This window comes from Haliotis asinina, chromosome 7 (genome assembly GCF_037392515.1).
Source record: "Haliotis asinina isolate JCU_RB_2024 chromosome 7, JCU_Hal_asi_v2, whole genome shotgun sequence".
NCBI lineage: Eukaryota > Metazoa > Mollusca > Gastropoda > Lepetellida > Haliotidae > Haliotis > Haliotis asinina.
The window spans coordinates 64,572,916-64,595,357 of NC_090286.1; the positions used below are offsets into that span (position 1 = coordinate 64,572,916).

Here is a 22,442-nt window from a genome sequence, read left to right on the forward strand (position 1 = left end):
TAATTTACCCTTTATGCCATATCTCTCTAATTTATAAATGATACCCTTGTGCCAAACTCTCTCTCCCCTCGCTCCCTCTATCTTGTTCTCTCTCCTTCCCTCTCTTCCTCTCTCACTCTCTTTCACTCTTCTCTCACTCTTTCTCCACTCTCTCTTTTCTCTTTTCCCTCTCTCTTTCTCTCTTTCTCTCACTCTCTCTCACTTTCGCTTCCTCTTCATTTCTCTCTCTTCTCTAACTCACCCGCCCTCCCTCGGAGAGCTGTGTTATCAATTTATTATGACGACGAAGAGTATGATTTCTTACAGTGTCCCATATAACATGATTTAAATTTATAATACTAGCAGCTCTTTTTACATGATTAATGTTACGGCTGATTTGACCAACTTCTTAATGTTGCCAATCTTTAAAAACCCATGTGTCCATTTCACGCATGGATCCGATTTTACTGCTGAAACCTGCTGTTTGATATTATATGGTAGTACATATGTGTGTGTGCGTGCGTGCGTGAGTGCGTGTGTGTAAAAGTGTGTGTTTGTGTGTGTAAAAGTGGGTACATATTTAATTCTTACAGTACAATTCAAGTTGACACTAAAGACTCCTTACTGGTAACTGATCTCACACATATCAACTGATCCCTTTTCTCAGCCAATACAATTCTTGACAAAACATCGGCTCCTCACATGGGCTTGTAAAACAGCCTGTAAACCCAAAGGTCCAAAGGTTCATGCTTTTTCACACTGTTAATTATGTCCCGACTAGCAAGTGCTGGGGGCAAAGAGATTACCAGTTACAGGATGTTAGTTGTCAACTGGCCATTGACAGGTTAAGAATGAAGATTTTATGGATATCAACTTCTTTATATGAGAACACAACGTTTCGGAGTTAATGCTTACTCCTTCATCAGGTGATTGAGAATGGGGTACAGGGCTATATTTATATGTACAGGTAAAACAATAACAAAGTAACAAGTGGAATGACTTAACGAAAGCTGGAAGCCAGTATAAACAAGCGCTGATTGGAACCCGACAGTTATGATAACAATGATAGAAGCCAATGGTAATACATTACAGATGATGGGATATGTTTACATAACACAGGTAGGGGGTAAGGACGATGTACATGATAGGGGAAAAGGATGGAAGCCAATGGTGGATGATGTTTACATAACACATGATTGGGGATAAGGATGATGTACATGACTGCATGAGGGTTGATGGGCATGTTTACATGGGGGTAGATGATGTACAAACACAAGTAGATAAGGATGTACACGGGTAGATTGGCTATACATGGATTACATAGATAGAATGTACACAGATAGATGAAATTAATTTATCAATAAGTCCCAGGCACTTGGTAGGTACACTCCTTGGTCACGGTTGATTGCTGGTTTCTGTCTCCGGATCTCGATGGCTTCTTGCAGTTTCCTTTGGCGCCAGTTGTTGGTAGATAGTATCCTAGTGTCCTCCCATCGGATTGAATGTCCAGGTTTCTTGAGAATGTGTTCAGAGATGGACGATTTCTGGTCGAGTTTGCTAACAGAGGTCTGGTGTTCCTTCATTCTGGTGTTGATTGGTCTCAGCGTTTCTCCAATGTATAGGTCGCCACAGTTGCAAGGGATCTGGTAGATGCATCCTCTCGGGTTAGGGTGTTCACAGCTGGGTCCTTTACCGTTGGCTTTTAGGTAGGTCTTGATGGTCTTGCCACTGGAGAAGGTGACATCGATGCTGGCTTTGGTCTTGATGAGGCGTGATATTTGATGACTGATGGGGCCAAGGTAGGGTATGGTTACTCTGATGGGTGATGGAGAAGGCTTGAGGCGTCCCAGACATCAGGTACTATAGTTGAGATAGTAGTGTTTGAGCAGGCACCATAATCTAGTAATAACTGCATTACGTCTAATGACGTCATAAATTCAATTCCCAGTCAGGATGTAGCCAGATCGTTGTCGAATCGCCTCAAAAGAAATATTGCACACAAACGATATCGAACATGCCCAAATGTGCTGAAGCCCAACTACAGTGCTATAACCACGAAAGGCACAACAAGAGGTATACAAGGAAACAGATAAATGCAACTACACCATGTGTCAGGTTACACACAGATGTCTAGGAGTAATCAATATGGAATGCACAAAGTATAACGTAAACATACATCAAAGGGAAGTAACTCCAATAAAAGCGTTTCTGCCACTTTATTGTGCCCCATTTGAATCATACCATATACGATTTATGAAAACGACAAATTCATTTCTTGTTTCAGGGTGTGATGGTCGGTATGGGTCAGAAAGACAGCTATGTTGGAGATGAGGCTCAGTCCAAGAGAGGTATCCTCACACTCAAGTACCCCATCGAACACGGTATCGTCACCAACTGGGACGACATGGAGAAGATCTGGCATCACACCTTCTACAACGAGCTCCGTGTTGCACCCGAGGAGCACCCCGTCCTCCTGACAGAGGCTCCCCTCAACCCCAAGGCCAACCGTGAAAAGATGACCCAGATCATGTTCGAGACCTTCAACTCTCCAGCTATGTATGTGACCATCCAGGCTGTTTTGTCTCTGTACGCTTCTGGTCGTACCACGGGTATTGTTTTGGACTCTGGTGATGGTGTCACCCACACTGTACCCATCTATGAAGGTTACGCCCTTCCCCACGCCATCATGAGGCTGGATCTTGCTGGTCGTGACTTGACTGATTACCTCATGAAGATCCTCACTGAACGTGGTTACTCCTTCACCACCACTGCTGAGAGAGAAATCGTCAGAGACATCAAGGAGAAGCTGTGCTACATCGCCCTTGACTTCGAGCAGGAAATGGCTACTGCTTCATCTTCTTCCTCCCTGGAGAAGAGCTACGAGTTGCCCGATGGTCAAGTCATCACCATTGGTAACGAGAGGTTCCGTTGTCCAGAGGCCCTCTTCCAGCCTTCCTTCTTGGGTATGGAAACTGTAGGTATTCACGAAACCACATTCAACTCCATTATGAGGTGCGATGTCGATATCCGAAAGGACTTGTACGCCAACACTGTCCTCTCTGGGGGTACCACCATGTTCCCTGGTATCGCCGACAGAATGCAGAAGGAGATCACATCTCTTGCCCCAAGCACAATGAAGATCAAGATCATCGCTCCTCCAGAGAGGAAATACTCCGTCTGGATCGGTGGCTCCATCCTTGCCTCTCTGTCCACCTTCCAGCAGATGTGGATCAGCAAGCAGGAGTACGAAGAGTCCGGCCCATCCATTGTGCACAGGAAGTGCTTCTAAACGCATCATTGACATATAAACAAAGACTTGCAAAACTACGGCACACTAAATAGTTGGTATTTCAACTTCAAATGTATTTGCTATATTCTTCTCTCCGACGGAAAAGAGCATGCTAACATCGATTCTTTGGGCCTGCGATAATAAACGTATTGGAACTGAATACTCGTTGAGTGTTTGACTTCCTGGATGCAGTTTTCGACAAAAGAACATGACATGTATCTTTTTTTGGTCAAAGTTGATATCTGAATACTTCCTGCCAACGCCATATACCCCATCATAGCCTGCACAATCCGTAAATTCAGATGGTGTACAAAGTATATACCACCATATGTTTCTGCTCCTTGTAAATTCAGATGGTAATATGGTATACCTCCACATCTCGCTATATCCTACAGTCCCTCGTAAATAAAGACGATACACTGCCATATATCCTGCCACATCCTACTGCCTCCTGTAACTGAAACCTTTATGCTGTTAAAAGATGTAATCGTGTATTTGTAAAAGAAACCACCCTCAAACCTCTATGCATACTGTTACAAATTAGACTGACCATATCGATGCGCCCCTATGCTATCAGGACGTTGTCATGCGACAGCACGCCTTCAGTGTCTGTGTCGGTATCCTGAGCAGATACCTTGTTTTCGAGCTGTCCAACTTCCTGATAGAGTGCATCGATGCCATCTCAGAGACATGCATCGTGACGCTAGTTACATTGCAAAAGTGTTCGATTACGAGTGGGCAGACTAGAATGGCGCAGTGACGCCAATACATTGTGACGCAAGCGCACATTATCATCTATAATTAGTGAGTGAGTTTAGATTTACGCCGCACTCAGCAATATTCTAACTATATGGCGGCGGTCTGTAAATTCATTGAGCAACAGTATGAACATCGATCTGACAATGAAAGTATCACCCTCAAAATAAGTGCTGAAATGTTATGCCAGTATGAAACCTCTGTTTGACGAGGTGACCAGGTCAGAGCTGCCGTCTTTTGATTATGACGTAAATGGTGCCACTTGAGTTTAGATAGATTTCCTGTCTAGTCCCTAATCAAAACATTATGCTATATTTTACTGAAATTAATCAAGTGAAAAACAGTTGGTGAAAATACGAAGAAATCATATGAACAGAAACTGTGAACAGCAGGAAAGATTGATAGTGTATACTTTCATCCATAACCTCACCTCAATGAAAACACCAAATATGTGTAACAATGTTGACATACGTGTGACGTCACTATAGCCAAGCACAGGCAAACTGTAGCGCAAATGGATTGCGCAGCATAGAGAAAATCACCAGTCTTCTGCGTTCGCTCGCACATAGGAAGACTTGTCATATTCTCTATGCTGTGAAACCCCGTTTGCGCTACAGTTTGCGTATGCGTCAAGCGACGTTCACAAAATGACGTGTTCACCGACAAGAGCACGCCGGATTTTTCGAAAGAAACTTTCGTTGCTTCAAGCAATGTACATGCATAAATGTGGCATGGAAGCAGTGAGAAACATTCTGACAATCTGTTGATTGTTATTTTCTTTTGTTTTCATTGTGACCGAGGGAAAGAGTCGACATAATGAAAAATCATCGCCGGTGTCCGCGACTGAGTGAGTTAAACTTTATGGTCACATTGGCAACATCTCAGCCATATGTTGACGAGAAGCGTTAAGTGAGTGAGTGAGTGGGTTAATATTTGACATAATAGTGAATGGTTAATGGGAGAAAATACGTCAACAAAGGATAGTAAAACAACTAGATTATCATAACAGATAGATATTTAAAACTAGTAATTAAATCTAAAACAGTTCAATTATAGAGGATGATACAATATAAAACTGACTAAAGGTAGATCACCATACGTCAGCTGTTTGGTGTTCTCCAAAACATCCTGAGCAATTCTTGGTTCATCGATGATGTTGCAGAGCATGAATCCATCATACAACAACAGAAATACCACTGCCACTTTTGTAGCATAAGACATTTGTTTCAAACACAATCCTCGTTGCTTCGATTAATTTCTCGTTGCTTCGAGTATGTTCTCGTCGCTACAAGTTTCAGTCAAAAACTTGAAATTTCGAATATTTTCTCGTTACTTCAAGTTTTTTTTTTGAAAAAATTGAAATTTCGAGCATTTACTCGTTGCTTCGATTTTTTTCTCTTAATTTCTAAGTTTGGTGAATTTAGCATGTATAGTTTAGGAGATCTGACCCGAGCAAGATGGCATCCCCATAGTCACAGCCTAAGTCACGTGTCCATGGATACAGCAAAACGTATAATTCATATATCTGAGTATAACCATCAAATGGCACATCTATGGATCATGCTTGATATGTGTGCCAAATTTGATGAAGCTAGCATGTATAGTTTTACGGAAATCTGCTCCGAACAACATGACATCCTCATATCCACAGCCTAAGTCACATTTGGGTGGAAAGCGCAAAAGATTCATATCTGGGTTTAAACCCCAAATGGCAAACCTGTCAATCGTGCTTGATATGTGTACCAAGTCTGATGAAACCATCACGAGCAGTTTAGTTTATGCTTCGAACGGTATCGACCTCCCAAAAGACAGACCACTTAAAACAACACATTTTATGGTTGGCTGCATAAGGCTTAATTAAGCTGTACCCTTGAAAATTGTGGTATGTGCCCTGATAAAAAAGACACCATTAGGTTTTAAAATGGTTATACGACCTCTGGTCCTATGAAACTTTAAGTGTTATTGAAAATGTTCATTTAATATTTTCAAGAAAACTGCTTCGCTACATGTTGTATGTGGAGACAGGAAGGAAACCAATTCGTACTGATATTCATACCAAAATAGTATGCTTTTTGAGCAAATAGACTTCTGTCAAATCCTCAAGGTATCTAATATATGGTATCATTTCATAGTTAACTCCCAATAGACAGACCTCCTGTAAGATAAACTCAATGAGTACTCTAATTAGCTCAGCCATGCTCTCCACCCCTAATCAATTAATGAGCTCACCAGGAGTCAGTACAGAGTATAGTGAGTACAGTGAGTTAAACCAGTTTGTACAATCTTGGAATTCAAGCAATACTCAATCATCAAAAGGATTTCATTTCACAATGTATGAAAATGCACTTATTCCAGAGCCTCATCTTAAATTAACCATTCAAAATTGTGTTTTTGAGAAAAGAATAAAAATTCTGTTTTGTTCTGCCACCAGTCACTGCAGATTATAGTAACAACACATTCCCATCTCTCTTAGTTTACTGGCTTACTGGAGTGAAAAGTAGTAGAGAACTGCGTTGTTTGAGAGGTTGAGAATGTTCTCAAGCACTTTCTTCAGTATCTTTGATGCAATAGATCTTAATATAAAAATCATAATTCATTACATGAATCAGGGAGCCTATATAGAGGGGGGGGAAGAAACTCCTCGAAAAGCCGTTGAACGTATGTCTCGGGTCGTTACGTAACAAGTGTAGCCAATATGGTGGCAGCGTAGTATTTAAGATTGAACCCGGTTTATTTTCAACAGCTGATTAAGTTCGCTGACAACTGAAATCCTACATGTAGAAGATAGGTTAACTATTTTGTCACTTCAGTTTAAGTCAAATAATTGGTATTAGTGTCCGTATTAGGACAGTAGATTCGTAGGAAAGTTTCAAGTCGGTATGTTACAGTTCATTGGCTTCTATTCTCGATTCACCGCGAAGATAGACTAAACTGTTCCGATAAAAAAACTCCTTTCACACATTCGTTTAATTTTTATAGGGAAAACATAGCTTTAGCTGAAAGGTATTTGTAAGTAATAGTGACAGTTTTATGACTTCAAAAAATTGTTAGCGTGTAATTGAGGTGTGTGAAAAATATGGCATTTCGCCGATCTGCCATTGAAACGCTACACGCCATTGTTTGAGTGTTTCTAGTTACTTCTTCAAAAACATCTTTCACATACACCTGTAATTCATATGAGGGGAATATACTATCAAGTGAAATATGTTTGCAAGTAATAGTGATAGTTTCATAATCTAAGAAAGAATGTTAGGTGTATTTGAGGTGTGTGAAAAATGTGACATATCGCCGATCTGATTTGATTCGCCATCGATGCTTGAGCGTTATGGCTCCACAACTTCTTTCTTTCTTGTTCATCTTATTATTTCACAAAACTGGAAAGGTGTTTTACAACGCTTTGTGGCAGTTTTACACTTTATTTTTGAGGGCAGTCTGACAATGTCAGTTAACATTTTGTTAATGTCCATTCCATTCCCCACATGCAATAAGATATCTGAATTAATTATTAATGTAAAAAAATGTCTCAAAGTAGATTTTTTAAAAGGACAACTGATGTTAACACATGTATTCTCGCGATACTTTTGCGTTCTTTAACATGTTTTGGGAGGGAAGGCCGCTGTGTATCATTTATTCTTTCATTCATATGTGTGCTGCTTTCTTCTATTCTTTTTCTTTACGTCTTTCATTCATTCACATAATTCTTGCTCTTAATTCTTACTATAATTCATTCATTCATTCTTTGTAAAATTCCGACTGATACAATAAACTGGCTGAAGTTTTGTCAGTTTGCGTTGGAGCAAGCGAGTGAGCTATCCCCGTTGTAGAGTGTCCGTGCATGAATTAGAAAACCTATTGCTTATACATTACATATTTGGGCACAATTATCAGCTTAATTACGCCTTATGCAAACAACCATAAAGTGTGTTGTTTTAAGCGATCTGTCTTTTGTGAGGTCTGTCTTATGGGAAGGTACGGAGGTTACAAGGGTGCGCATCCTCCCTAATGAACTGAAAGTTTTATGTTTTATGACCACTGAAACTCGGGTGGTGTAGGGTGTAGGGTGTAGGGTGTAGGGTGTGTGTGACTATGAGGATGTCATCTTGCTCTGAGCAGATCTCAGAAATATACATGCTAGCTTCATCAAACTTAGAAATTATGAAAAAAATATCGAAGCAAAGAGTAAACACCCGAAATTTCAATTGTTTTAAAGAAACTTGAAGTAACGAGAAAATGTTCGAAATTTCAAGTTTTTGACTGAAACTTGCATTGAAGCAACGAGAAAATATTCGAAATTTCAATTTTTTGACTGAAACTTGAAGCAACGAGAAATAAGTCGAAGCAACGAAAACATATTTGAAATAACGAGAAAATACTCGAAGCAACGAGTAAAAAATCGAAATAACGAGAATTGTCTTTGAAAAAATATTTTATGCTACAAAAACTACATCAGAATTAAAAACTGCCATGCATTTATCGTCGTGATGTATACTCAAGCCAATAAGAGTTGTCTTCCCCTTCAATTTTATTAATAAGACCGGCGTGACAAGCATTTTTGGCATGAGTATATTTGGATATGGTATCACAATCACAGTGAAGGTGGAAGAGGTGTGACTTATATCGTACGATTTTTGTAGAAATTAAGTAGCAAGCATAAAGTGCAAGCACGTTCGTCGATGGTAAGCTATGTGGTCCATATATGTTTTTGTTTTTGTGAAGTAATATAGTGTTGACAACTAACTCAGGTTCAATGTTCTACAATTTGGGTACGTGGTAACACTTTTTGTACAATGTATACTTTTTGCAAACTGCAACGTCATCACAGTGTAGAACCGACCACATACACACATGCAGTCAGATGACTTTCAGGCAACAGCTGAATTAAAGCAGTAGCGGGCGCCTGCAGACTCACGAACCACACCTATACCCGCACCACGTGAGGTGGGTCTAATAAGTTTTAAAAACGCAATGCGTTTATCTGACGGGCACTGATGACGTCATTTGCACGGGACGTAAGTCATGATGTGTTTCTTGTGAACACAGAACTCTCGGTTAATATGGCAAATTTGAATCGATATAACGCAACAAAAATAAATAAGATGCTTCCCATATATACACAGGTTTGGCTGCAAAACTACATAACAAATACTTTCTATGATGAAAAAATGGAAGGCAAAAAGGTTCATTTCGTGTAAACTTGCCTTTCAAATGTTTATCCCTTGTACACGATTATAGCCAAGTGGAACATACTTCACCCTGATCCTTTATGACAAGAGAAGAAACCCTTACCTCAAAAGAAATATTCATGTGTATATAATGTTATGCACATAAATCAGGAGAAAAATCTATTGTGTACACACCATATTTCAACACATCCGTATATACCATATCAGAGTAATCTAATTCACAAATAATTATCAACACAATCGCACAAACGGCAAGGGAATACCACACTGCAGAAATACACACATAATATGTACGTGAAAGACTATGTAAACGTTTAGGGCAAAGTTGGTGGTCGGATACAAATGTGATTATAGTATATAAAAGGGCGAGTAGGATCTCAGCTATCACATGAAGTTACATGATACAACTTATCTGGTAGCAGTTAGCACTGACTAACTATGCACATTCGTGATAGCCCCATGCTGACAGCAGCATTCGGTGAAAGCTGGGGTTACTTGCACACTCTTTCTGGGATTAGACTTCGCCCGGGGAAGATGAAATATGGTTACATAACAACACATGCGACCGCATGTCTGACAAAGGTCATTATAGTGTATTATGTCCATGCTGTTATTTCCTACCGAAATCTGACTGGTCAAAGATAACGGAGGACATATAAATACGACCAGGAAATGGACGCTTTCAGTGCCCGCTGTCAGCCTTCCACTGACTCATATCGTGTTTGCTGTTTCTCGCACAACGTACAGCCATGGATGATGATGTTGCTGCTTTGGTCTGTGACAACGGCTCCGGCATGTGCAAGGCCGGTTTCGCCGGTGACGACGCTCCCCGAGCCGTCTTCCCCTCCATCGTCGGCCGTCCCAGACATCAGGTAATACTGCGGTGCATTATGATGCTATTGTAATGTATTGAACAAACCTTACTCTATCTCCCTTATATCCAAAGTCCGAAATGAGCTCACGCTTGTCAGTACTGAAAGAATAAGTCTACGGGGTTTTACCATCAAAAATATAATTTGATTTGAACACTGGAAATGTTACTTGGTTTTCATTATACAGCTGCTGGTAGTATATCTCGGAAACTGGAAATAAAAAACATTTTCCTCAAATCTTTTCATTTCTCGCTCTCTGTGTCAGTCTCCCTGTCACAAATATTCATATTCACTCGGGTACGAGTTGGTCTTTAATAATTCATGCTTGTCGTGACTCACGTGGTCAGACTTGCTGGAACTGTGAAGCACACGTTAGAATTGATATTCAGTAACCCAAACTTGTCGTAAGAGTCGATAAACGCGATCGGGTGGTGTGGATCACTGACTTGGTTAACAAATGTCATAGTATCCCGTTTGCGTACATGCTGTTGATCACTTGATTGTCTGGTCTTGTCTTGCTAACATTTTTTAAGAACAACTTACATGTAACAATGTATAGCTATGGAAGTATTAGCAGTTTTAGCATCAGAAGATGTCAGTAACTGCTTTTCATACTGCATTGCTGCTTACTTGCATCATAACTTAAACATTTATAATTTTGTAACAATTCCTCAATGACTTCTTGTTTCAGGGTGTGATGGTCGGTATGGGTCAGAAAGACAGTTATGTTGGAGATGAGGCTCAGTCCAAGAGAGGTATCCTCACACTCAAGTACCCCATCGAACACGGTATCGTCACCAACTGGGACGACATGGAGAAGATCTGGCATCACACCTTCTACAACGAGCTCCGTGTTGCACCCGAGGAGCACCCCGTCCTCCTGACAGAGGCTCCCCTCAACCCCAAGGCCAACCGTGAAAAGATGACCCAGATCATGTTCGAGACCTTCAACTCTCCAGCTATGTATGTGACCATCCAGGCTGTTTTGTCTCTGTACGCTTCTGGTCGTACCACGGGTATTGTTTTGGACTCTGGTGATGGTGTCACCCACACTGTACCCATCTATGAAGGTTACGCCCTTCCCCACGCCATCATGAGGCTGGATCTTGCCGGTCGTGACTTGACTGATTACCTCATGAAGATCCTCACTGAACGTGGTTACTCCTTCACCACCACCGCTGAGAGAGAAATCGTCAGAGACATCAAGGAAAAGTTGTGCTACATCGCCCTTGACTTTGAGCAGGAACTGGCTACTGCTTCATCTTCTTCCTCCCTGGAGAAGAGCTACGAGTTGCCCGATGGTCAAGTCATCACCATTGGTAACGAGAGGTTCCGTTGTCCGGAGGCCCTCTTCCAGCCATCCTTCTTGGGTATGGAAACTGCAGGCATTCACGAAACCACATTCAACTCCATTATGAGGTGCGATGTCGATATCCGAAAGGACTTGTACGCCAACACTGTCCTCTCTGGGGGTACCACCATGTTCCCTGGTATCGCCGACAGAATGCAGAAGGAGATCACATCTCTTGCCCCAAGCACAATGAAGATCAAGATCATCGCTCCTCCAGAGAGGAAATACTCCGTCTGGATCGGTGGCTCCATCCTTGCCTCTCTGTCCACCTTCCAGCAGATGTGGATCAGCAAGCAGGAGTACGATGAGTCCGGCCCATCCATTGTGCATAGGAAGTGTTTCTAAATGCTAAATAGACAGAGCTCTGGACGACGTGACATGCGGCTAAAGCGTACAAGTGTTATAAACTACAACTTGTACTTAACAAGAAGAAATTGTGTTGACTATTGACATGATGACATGTTGAATAAATCATAAGTTTCAAAACTCTTCTCATGCTTTTCACATGATATAATGAAAGTCGTACATTAAGACTGATAATCGCCCCACGGTGTCACGTGGCCATGTTGGTGTTTATTTCTAGGTCAACCCTCCCTACAAAACTTTGTGTAGTGACATATTGGAGGTTTGCAAGTACAGTATTAACACATATTATGGATAACGGCGTTGCACTCAAGAAATAAAAAAGGCGGTTGTGCATCAAGCTTGTTCTTTTGCATAGAGAGGACACTGACACGGAGAAAATACCTCCCGATGAGTAAGGTAACTGAATTCTCAGTGAGACGGTGCGGCAGTTCTTGGATCAGTCTTAATGAACACTCGATCATGGAGTATTTCCAACACAACCTTTTGATTTGTTATAGGTTCTGAAATTTCCGAATCTTTTCTAAGTGTGTTAACACATAATATGTATTAATATATTTCCTTAGGTGGTAAAACATTTGTAAATTTGCAAACATATAAATCTACATGTCAAGGATATGTATTTGAACAGATCACATTACCACTGCTGAACACGACATTTTCCACCGTGTGAAATACTGGGTTTACACTGTTTTATTTTGGCAAGCCGTTGACATTGAGGGCCCGGTAACCTAATTAAGCCTTTACCGATCAAGATTTGGATAAGAAACACATTGTTCGGCAAGCTCATTGGTTTCCATCAGGCCAGAATTAATTGTTTCCCTTCAGTTTATTTTATGACAAATGTGAGTGAGAGAAAAAAGCTTGAGAGCAGAGTTTTAACCGATAGCATTTGCCTGTATGTTGTTGTTCACACTGGGTTTGGTAGTTGATTGGATTATGCAAAATATTATTGCTGTTTTCCGGCTAATGGGCATTACAACAAGCGAACAGTTTTCATCGGTGTATTATATACAGTGGCGTTGCTGGATACATGGGTCCTTCTTTCAGTCAATAGCCCAAGCTATGTTGAAATGTTTGTGTGGTCAAGGGCTATATGAATAACAGACACTTAACGAGACCAGTCGCTACAATAGCTTCCTTCACCGAGTACACGCTGTACTGCTCACAGATTGTCTCTTCTACTCTCTGTTGAGATACTGCAGTTGTTTTGATCATTTAGCGAACTGGCACCTTTCTGGAAGATGGGTTTCGTTTATACTCGCTTTCCTGTTGTCTCTTGCTTACCCCGGGGGAGGTGGTGTTGCCTTGTTGTTAAAGTGTCAGCTCGATGCACCGATCACCCGGGTTCTGTTCCCCACATGGGTGTGTGAAGGTCATTTCTGGTGTCCCCTACCGTGATATTGCTTGAATATTGCTGAATCAGTGACAAACTCAACTCACTCACTCACTCTTGCCAACCCCGACTTCCTCTACCGGAAGTTAGTTTCAATACGTTACACTAACGGACTGCGGGGACAAAAACACATCTGAACTTATTTTTCTGTATTTACTAGAGCTTTTTTCCCCCTTAACATATCCATTAAGAGTGATGAAGCTACACACTGTCCCCCCAACAAACAACCTGTTCATTTCACAGGGTATGAGGCTTGGCATGATGCTCATCCCTCCCTTATCTCAATCATTCTTGTTAGGCCAGGAGAATGAGCGTTGGACCCTAAACAAATTGCAACAGGAATATATCCAAATGTTTTGTACTCAGACAACATCAGTAAACATCATACTAAACGTCTTAGTAAATCCAATGGGGGAAAATATTGTAATTTGACCTAATTATTTAAGTAATTAACCGACATTTTAAGAAATATGAAAATTGTTCTATTGAATGCAGTATAGGTTATAACACATCATTTTAAGGCTTATGACAAGGCAGTGACAGCTATTACTTAGCAAACATCACAATCCGAATTATACCATCATTAATTGATTGATTTTTAATTAATTAGCATTATTCACATATAAAACATTAAATATTCCTTTGAAAGGTGATATAAGTCAGCTTGTGATTTGTGTAATTAAGAAATACAGTTCGAGCTACCATCAAGCGTCCGTGTGCTTTAACGATATAATAGTTCAGGGCGAAAGTGTCCTTTATTACACTTTACATGGTGGTAGAACGAACTGAATTTCTTTTCTAGGATGCCATATTTAATAATTTCTAAGCCTAATTTCGATCTATGGCATGAAACAAACGTGTCTGTGACCTAAATTAAGAATCCTCACACAGGGCTAACTGACGCGCTGTTCTTTTCACGTGTCAGCCCCCCACGTTAAGACAAACGTTACTAGAAGAACAAATGATGAACAGTTTGGTGAAGGTTTATGTTCGGGTTAAATATCTTTTCTGTGATTCTCTTACACCTTACAAGGCAATATGACCGTCTCATTTCTACAACCAACGAAAGTTTAGATCAGTACATTCAGTCGAAGCTGACTAGTTTTGCGACATTCCACGATTGCATTGTTGGAATGTAAACATAGCGAACATGACCGTGTCTCTGTAAAGTTTTGAGTCAAACTTTGAGACATTTTTTATCCTTCGGAAAACATAAAAGTAATGTTTCAACCAGTCATGCAAACCAAGAAACGGGATGCGACGAAGCACTTTACTGTGGACGCTGTACGAGACAATGGCAACTGACATCCTTCGTGACGTTGGTTTCATTGTGACGTAATGCAAAAAGGTTCGATTACGAGGCGGCAGACTGGAATGGCGCAGCGACGTCAACACATTGTGACGTAATGCAAAAAGTGCACCTTTGATCTTTCGTAGAAGCATCTTAGAATAACAGGGAACAGTATGTCTCAAATAGTTGAGCTTAATATTCTTCATCGGAGGACGAGTTACTGTAAATAATTCGGCGACGCTTTGCGCAGGATGCCAGTGACGCCTTCTCATCTCGGCTTGGAATTCCTACTTGTCGAGATTCGATGTTTATGTTGATGCTTCCACCGAAAATTAGGTCTAAAAACACAACCTACAACCTCGAACGAAGACGATACCAAGCCTATTGTGTACAGATTCTGGGAAGTGCTTTTAACCCCTTCATAAGAAACCACGGGAGGCATGGCAGTGACAATATGTTTGTGCGGGAGGACGCGAATGGATGCGGCTGACAGTGACAGTGATAGAGATACAAGAGCGCCGCTCGTCTTTTGATGTTGTGTGTTACTGTGCAGTCCGGACAACATACACGCAGAAGGCATTCATCTCTTGATAATATTCAACAACCAATTGTCCGTCAATTTTGACGAAATCAATAACTTTTACTGGCAACGCCATATTTGTTTACACTCATGTGAGGCCTGCTAGACGTATTTGTTTACTTATTTTTATATATTGTTTTGTTTTCGTTTTTATTACAGAAACTTGACTTCTTATAGAATTGAAAATAATGCTAGTAACCACACTAAATGAAATAAATTTTATCTAATTCCATAGAAGTGTTTTCGTTTTACACGCTCTCAGGTGTGAGAACCTTTGAATGAAAATCATGAATGGAATGAATGATGAAAGTAGTACCAGTAATGTCAAAGATCACGTATTAGCCAATCAAATCACTCGAAGGTGTTCTGACACATATGTGTCAGAACACTTTGTTATGAAACACCTTTGCGAAGTACCACGTGGGTAATAAATACAGTTTCAAGGCATTTTTAAAATAAAATAAAATAATCTTTCAGTTTTATTAAAAAGAACTAGGAAAGTTAATAGTTATTCTTAATTTTGATAATGTTTCCCACCTTGGATTGATTAGGACGTTTAGTATGTGATGCATTAGGTTTTCCTGAATTAGAAACAAACCAATTTGTTTCTGTTGCAATTTGTTTGGGGTTCCCTCTTTTGGGGATCTAAACCCCCTGGCCTATGTTGTAAATTTTACTGATATATTTAAGAAATGTGAAATCATTATTCTTCCAGAAAACATGTTGGACTCTTCATGAAAATAACTTGCTTATATATAATTACGTCACAGTCCACTGATTCCGCTGATTGGCGCATGCACACAATGTATGGATACATACAACCAGTAAGCCACATGTGACACACCAGTGTTACGTTCACCCACAGTCGGACAAGAATGAAAATAAAGACGAAAGGAAAAAGTCACACGCATTACAAGGGACTGTAATAAAACTTGTGGCTTAGAAATGTTGCGTGTCCGACATATTTCCATATAAACCTACGTTCTATATCAACATATCCCATAATGACTGTCTTTATGTAATTTATGGCTGTAATGAGTGGCAATAACAAAGTATACTACAACCAAAAAGTATGGGAACACCCTAAAAGTTGATAGTCATAAATGAATTAAACGTTGTGAGGCCTGTCCCACGCACTAGTCTGTTGTGTTTGGGTGTTTGAATCATACGTGGTGCTGGTGTGTTTCACCATCCTTGCTTTCCACTTTTTTGGACAATGTATATTTCACTCAAACTCAACGAATATTGAATCTGTTGTTTCACTGCACGTTCTAACACGTCATTTAAAGTGTCTCTGCCCATTAAGCACAGAAAGAGTTGCATTTACCGTATAGCATAAATGACCTCACCATGTTTAAATTCATATGTGGCTATAAAATTGTAGGGTGTTCCCATACTTATTGTTTGCAGTATGTTGCCATGTATTCATTTTTGTGCTTGATCATAACGGAATAAATGCATTGTATATGTTTATAGTTTTTGTATGTGTGTGAAATTAATGGGATAAGGTTTGTGAGTGGCGCAAATGACATATATTTCAAACATGACGAGATGAAGCTGGGAATGTTTGTCTGTCAAACAACTTATCTCTTGAGTTTCTGGACGTTTAAAATGTACCATTCAAAAGTGATAGGGGATATTGGATTTACAAGATTCATAAAATGCAACTTATGAAGTCAATGAGGAATCTGATAATGGAAAGAAACTAAGGGAAAATGTGATTATTACATTCCTTTGATGTATGTATCATAAACACTGGCTATTGATATGGTCGCCAAATGGAATATTTCCTACTTTTCTGAATGGTGCATTTTGGGCTTACTTCATATCAGAGAAAGTGTTGCCCTTGGACATAATACATGAATGTTATTTGTTTGGTTCATGGCTTATCACACGTAGCGTTGAGAAGAAAATCTGCCGTTTTTATCGGGTACTCCTGTAACTTGCAACAAAATGTAATGTCCTAATACACCCAATTTCTCTGGATATACACAGTTTATTCCACAAGTAGTATGAACTGCATATCTCAAGTTGTGACTGGGGTATAATTGTCAGGACTTCGGGATTTCGGGAAGCGTCCTTTGATTGGTCAAATTGTTTCGTGGAGTTTTGGTTTTGACGGAATTTCCCCCGTGTGAGTTGTTATAAAGCTTGGGAACACGATCAAATTGTCATTCGATGATTTTAGAATTTGTTCGTGCACAGCCGGTGGGACATGGTGCCCTCGAGCATCCCTGTTGTTTGTGATTTATTTCGGGGATTGATGTTGGCCTGTGAGAAGGTCCTTCTACCTGGAAACCGGTATGACGAAGGTGTTAACAATTCTGTCTGTGTACCGATACCCATTAAGCTTCCATTGATGACAAGCAAAGGTGAACGGCACTTACGGGGCCAGCAGCCGAGCTCTCGTTATCCAATCCCAAACCATCACTCCCCCTCCACCAATACGGTCCTTTCCTCTGTCCAAGAGCGTCGGCTGAGGCTGCTATCGGGTAGTAGTTGAGGATCGTGAACAAGAGTCGAAGAGAAGACAAGAGTCAGCGGTAGAGATGAAGATAGCAGCAGCCATGGTTTAGTATCGTTTGATTGAATGATGGCCGAAATGGTATACACAGTGGTAAACATGTGACAGAACGCACATCGGGACTGAGTGGCCAGTGATCCCGATGTGGAGACCTGCTCTGTCACTTACACACATTCAGAAGTCCTACGGCGATTCTTCATCGTCGACGTAGTCGTAGGTGGGAAGACGACCCCGACTAGCCGCACAATCCGTCCACTTCTGTCGATGATCTGGTTTTCCTGTTTGCTTCCCGTGGCTGGTCTCGCTGGTTGGTCTTGCTGGTTGGTCTCGCTGGTTGGTCTCCCCGACTGACCATATCAGTCAGTGTTTTACACACAGGGCCATTACGTCTCATTGTACAAGGTCACTGGCCCATGCACATACATACGTAGGATTCGCCGACATGGGGAGGTGTTAACTGACATGTATTGACAGCGTTTGAGAATTAAGGGTCCTGCCTGGAGGGGGTTTATGACAATAGGGGATACAACGAATGTTTACTGAATACATTATATAGACAAATGGGATAGAATTTCTGTGCACTTTGGACATATATTGAAACAAATAGATCGTTTGACTGACTGAAGTTAACTAAATGAAGAAACATTGTAATGACACCAGCATAACGCTCATCACGTCCACGGTAAACTCGAGTTCGTCGTTCGGTGAAAGATGAATCTGGACTCCTCAGTGAAGAGAACATACCTATCCACAGCAGATGTTGTCTGCACCACTGTAGCCAATGCTGATATAAAGGCAACATGTGTCGCCTGGAAGGATGTCTAGCACGTACCCCGTGTGCAGTCAGACGTTTCAGTGAGGCTCGTACATAGTTTCAGTGACGTAGTACATGGTTTAAATGAAGTGATGCATAGTTTCAATAAAGTGGCGCATAGTTTCAGTTAAGTGGTGTTTCATTGAAGTGGTGCACAGATTCAGTGAAGTGGTGCATGGTTTCAATGAAGTGGTGCATACTTTCAATGAAGTGGTGCATGGTTTCAATGAAGTGGTGCATAGTTTCAGTGAAGTTGTGCATAGTTTCTGTGAAGTGGTGAATAGTTTCAATGAAGTGGTGCATGGTTTTAGTGAAGTGGTGCATGGTTTCAATAAAGTGGTGCATAGTTTCAGTGAAGTGGTGCATAGTTTCAATGAAGTGGTGCATACTTTCAGTGAAGTGGTGCATAGATTCAATGAAGTGGTGCATACTTTCAGTGAAGTGGTGCATAGATTCAATGAAGTGCATAGTTTCAGTGAAGTGGTGTATAGTTTCAGTGAAGTGGTGCATAGTTTCAGTGAAGTGGTGCATAGATTCAATGAAGTGGTGCATACTTTCAGTGAAGTGGTGCATAGTTTAATTGAAGTGGTGCATAGTTTCAATGAAGTGGTGCATAGTTTCAGTGAAGTGGTGCATAGTTTAATTGAAGTGGCGCAACAATTGCGACTCACTGGCAAAAGGGCGTGCAACTGTGTGAAGTCATCTAGTCAAAGAAGACACCACTCAAAAAGACAATAATGATATGTATATGTGATGTGCCATGGGTTAACTAGAGACTGGAATGGCCCAGAATGAAGTGGCCAGGCATTTTGTTGCCCACTGAAACATGATGTTATCTCTATGTTATCAACGCCAGACCTCCACGCGTGGCTTCGCGTCAGCAAGAAAGACATATTCAGCTGACACAAGGAATTGATTCCAAACTGTCGGTTTGACTGCTCAGACCATTCCTGACTTACACCCGATCAGTTTCAGGACTGCAGAACTGACTGAGGGAACACAACATCCGGCCCCAACAGTGGGCAATAGGTCCAGTTTTGCTTCAACGTCTCTGACAGTCACACCGGTATGTCAGTTGGTACAGACAGCGGGTGCGGGAGCCAGGTGTTTGTTCCCTGACGAGACAAGATTTCATATGGACAGCTCACATGGCAGAGCTAGAGTCTCAGTAGACACTTTGAGGTGTACAATGTGCTGGCATGTGTGTTGTTGAACATTGACAGTTTAGTGGCGTAGGCGTCATGCTATGGGGAGGCATTATATCTGATGGTCGGACACAGCTTATTATTGTCAATGGCAGTCTGACAGATCTGCTATACATGGATGAGATCTTTGAGCACTAGTGCATGCTCATGGCGCTGGTATTTTTCCCTCGATCACTGGATGTCAATCTAAACAGCACATCTCGTATGTCAATCTCAACTCCATGAGGAGTATAAAACTCTTGCTGCCACTAGGAGCACCGAGTTTTATTGTGGCTCTCTCATCCTAACGAGGTACAAAACTGACAGCTGGGTGGGCTGGGACACATAGTCATAGCACTTTGTCCAAATTTACTGCACGTTGCTATACCCGCAACTAGGTGTATGCACGTGTTCAAGTGGCCACTATCTGGTCATATACCAACGGATTTGTGGGTTCTTTTAAGTGCACGGGGTTGTATACTGTACACTAGGGGTTGTGACAACACTGAACGAGTCTGCACACAAAGTTGACAACTAGGTTTTTACACCCGGTCACAGGTGGGCTCGATCCCGAAACCTCAACCTCGCTGGATCACTAGCCTGGCGCCTTAGCCAGCTCGCCCACCATGCCCCCAATACCAGTGAGACAAAAGCTAAGGCAATGGGTCACAAAACATATTTAGTAGCAAACTCACCAAAGTGTGAGAGAGAATCAACTATGCAGAATGTACACACCCCGATCGGTCTGACAACGGATAATGTAGGTCAGGTGTTGATGATTGTTGGCGATGTAACTCCAGTAAATATGTATGAGTGTTCCCGCAACACGGCAACCAGCCTTTTTATATATACTAAGTCATTTCCCGAAAGTTCGGGCACTTACGAACATCGTCAACACTGTAGAATGCCCTCGAATACGTTTCCCGGAAGTAAACACATAGAAAACTAGAATCCTAACAGTGTTGACCATCTATTAAAACGAAATGTGACCCCTCATAATTATTATTCAAAACTCTAAATGTTGTGACCAAATAATTATTATTACTTAATAACAAAATATACAGAAAATACACACTCGTAACACAATACTAACCTAAATTATCTACCTAAGTTTAAAATGTTGTTACAATACTAACCTAAATTATCTACCTGAGTTTAAAATAGATCGGACAGAACGTTTTCTACATACAGAACACTTCAAATTATAACCATTAAGCCCTCAGTGTAAGTGCCTCTATTGTATTCAAAGCATCATATCATAATACTATAAGCTTCTACACATCCAGGAACAAGATTAGTGCCAGTTAGGGCGATTAGCACGATTACTCCCCACTGTCTGCATTACAATACTGGGTTTGTACAGAATTTTAAGACCAAATTTAAAGCTTTTTCAAGGCTTTTCTGGGCAAAATTGAGGCCAAGAAGACAAGGAATTATATAAGTGAACCTAATCAAAATAATAATAAAAAGAACCTATCTGGGCACTGTTAGGTTTAATCGGAAATTTAAAAAAAGCATAATGCAACCTTACCCAGACAGACATCAAGGTTTAAGATCAGTAGACAGCACTACCTCTGTAGCCATCCGAACACCAATGAAAAAATATGTTATGGAAGTATCTTCACACTTTTAAAGCATACTTGTACAAACAGCTGTAAGCAATCTATTTTACAAACACCCACACTTACCAGACACAATTTTCACTTCATCAAGCTTTAATTTGAAACTCAAGGCTTTATAAATAAATAAGGGGAAAAAACTGGTCTAGCCTAATAAGGAAAAGATACTGAAACCCTGCGTACATTAAAACCATGGACAAATTCCATTCATACGAAGAACACAAACGCACTGATATGTAGTCTAGCTGCTTCAGGCCAAACTATGTTTCACCCTGGTCTCACAATGCTGAAAGATAATAAACAATTCTATATTATTTTGAAAGGAATTTATTTTGGATCACGGTGCTTGAGAAAAATACAAATGAATAACAATAGAAAATATGGAATTACTAAAAGCATAAAAGGAGAGTAATATGTGCTTAAAAATCTATGTGCTTTTATATACTGGCCAATACGCTAGAGAAGAAGACTGTTCAAAAGCACATGGTTTTAAAATGGGGAGGTAACTAGGGTGGTATTTTTGCTAAACTACAACTGAAACAAGTACGTATTTCAAATTGAAGTTTTGAAAGCTTTGAAAGAGTTGATCTCATTATTTTACTCAAACAAGAGACAGATGTTTGAACATTAGTTAGGTGTTTGTTTAACATTCAAGCATTAACTGAGAGTCCCAATTATATATAGAGAACACTAATGTGTGTGAACTATCACAGGAGGTCATTCAGTGGAATTGCAGAGGACTGAGGAGTAACTTAAGTGAAATACAATTACTCATACACGATCTTAAACCGTCAGCATTGTGTCTACAAGAGACATATCTAAAAAACACCGATAACTTTAACTTAAGGCGGTATAGTGATTATCACTCTTTTGCCCTTCCAGGTGATAAGGCTACTGGATGTGCTTCTATTTTGGTACATCAGAGTGTCATCCATAGCCCTGTTACTCTAACTACGGATCTTCAAGCTGTTGCTGTTCGTCTGACCTTGCACATTGCATTGACATTGTGCAGCTTGTATTTACCTCCTTCCTCTAATATTCAACAATCGGATCTTCAAAATCTGTATGATCAACTTCCGAAGCCTTGTGTCATCATGGGCGATCTTAACGGACACAACCCGCTTTGGGGTAGTCCTCACACAAATACTAAAGGAAAACTACTTGAAGAATTCATTTCAGATAACAATTTGTGTATTTTCAATGACGACTCTACCACTTACCTACATCCAGCTACGGGATCA

The 22,442-nt window shown here is 40.6% G+C and overlaps 2 protein-coding genes across 2 annotated transcripts; both read left to right on the forward strand.

The window, feature by feature from the left end:
• Positions 1 to 2,265: 2,265 nt before the first annotated feature.
• Positions 2,266 to 3,278, forward strand: LOC137290498 (actin, cytoplasmic 2-like). Its single transcript, XM_067821477.1, has one exon. It carries the CDS (start codon positions 2,270 to 2,272, stop codon positions 3,266 to 3,268), a length of 999 nt encoding a protein of 332 aa, XP_067677578.1. The 5' UTR covers positions 2,266 to 2,269; the 3' UTR covers positions 3,269 to 3,278.
• Positions 3,279 to 9,956: 6,678 nt separating this feature from the next.
• LOC137290496 (actin, cytoplasmic 1-like) lies at positions 9,957 to 11,800 on the forward strand. Its single transcript, XM_067821476.1, has 2 exons — positions 9,957 to 10,079; positions 10,771 to 11,800. The coding sequence occupies exons 1-2, from the start codon at positions 9,957 to 9,959 to the stop codon at positions 11,773 to 11,775; spliced, it is 1,128 nt and encodes a 375-aa protein (XP_067677577.1). The 3' UTR covers positions 11,776 to 11,800.
• The last annotated feature ends 10,642 nt before the right edge of the window (positions 11,801 to 22,442 follow it).

Bases quoted from the DNA above. Each gene is read 5' to 3' on its own strand.
- LOC137290498 (XM_067821477.1), top strand. From the start codon at position 2,270: ATGGTCGGTATGGGTCAGAAAGACAGCTATGTTGGAGATGAGGCTCAG.
- LOC137290496 (XM_067821476.1), top strand. From the start codon at position 9,957: ATGGATGATGATGTTGCTGCTTTGGTCTGTGACAACGGCTCCGGCATG. The intron at 10,080-10,770 runs GTAATACTGCGG...TTCTTGTTTCAG, and splicing joins TCGGCCGTCCCAGACATCAG to GGTGTGATGGTCGGTATGGG.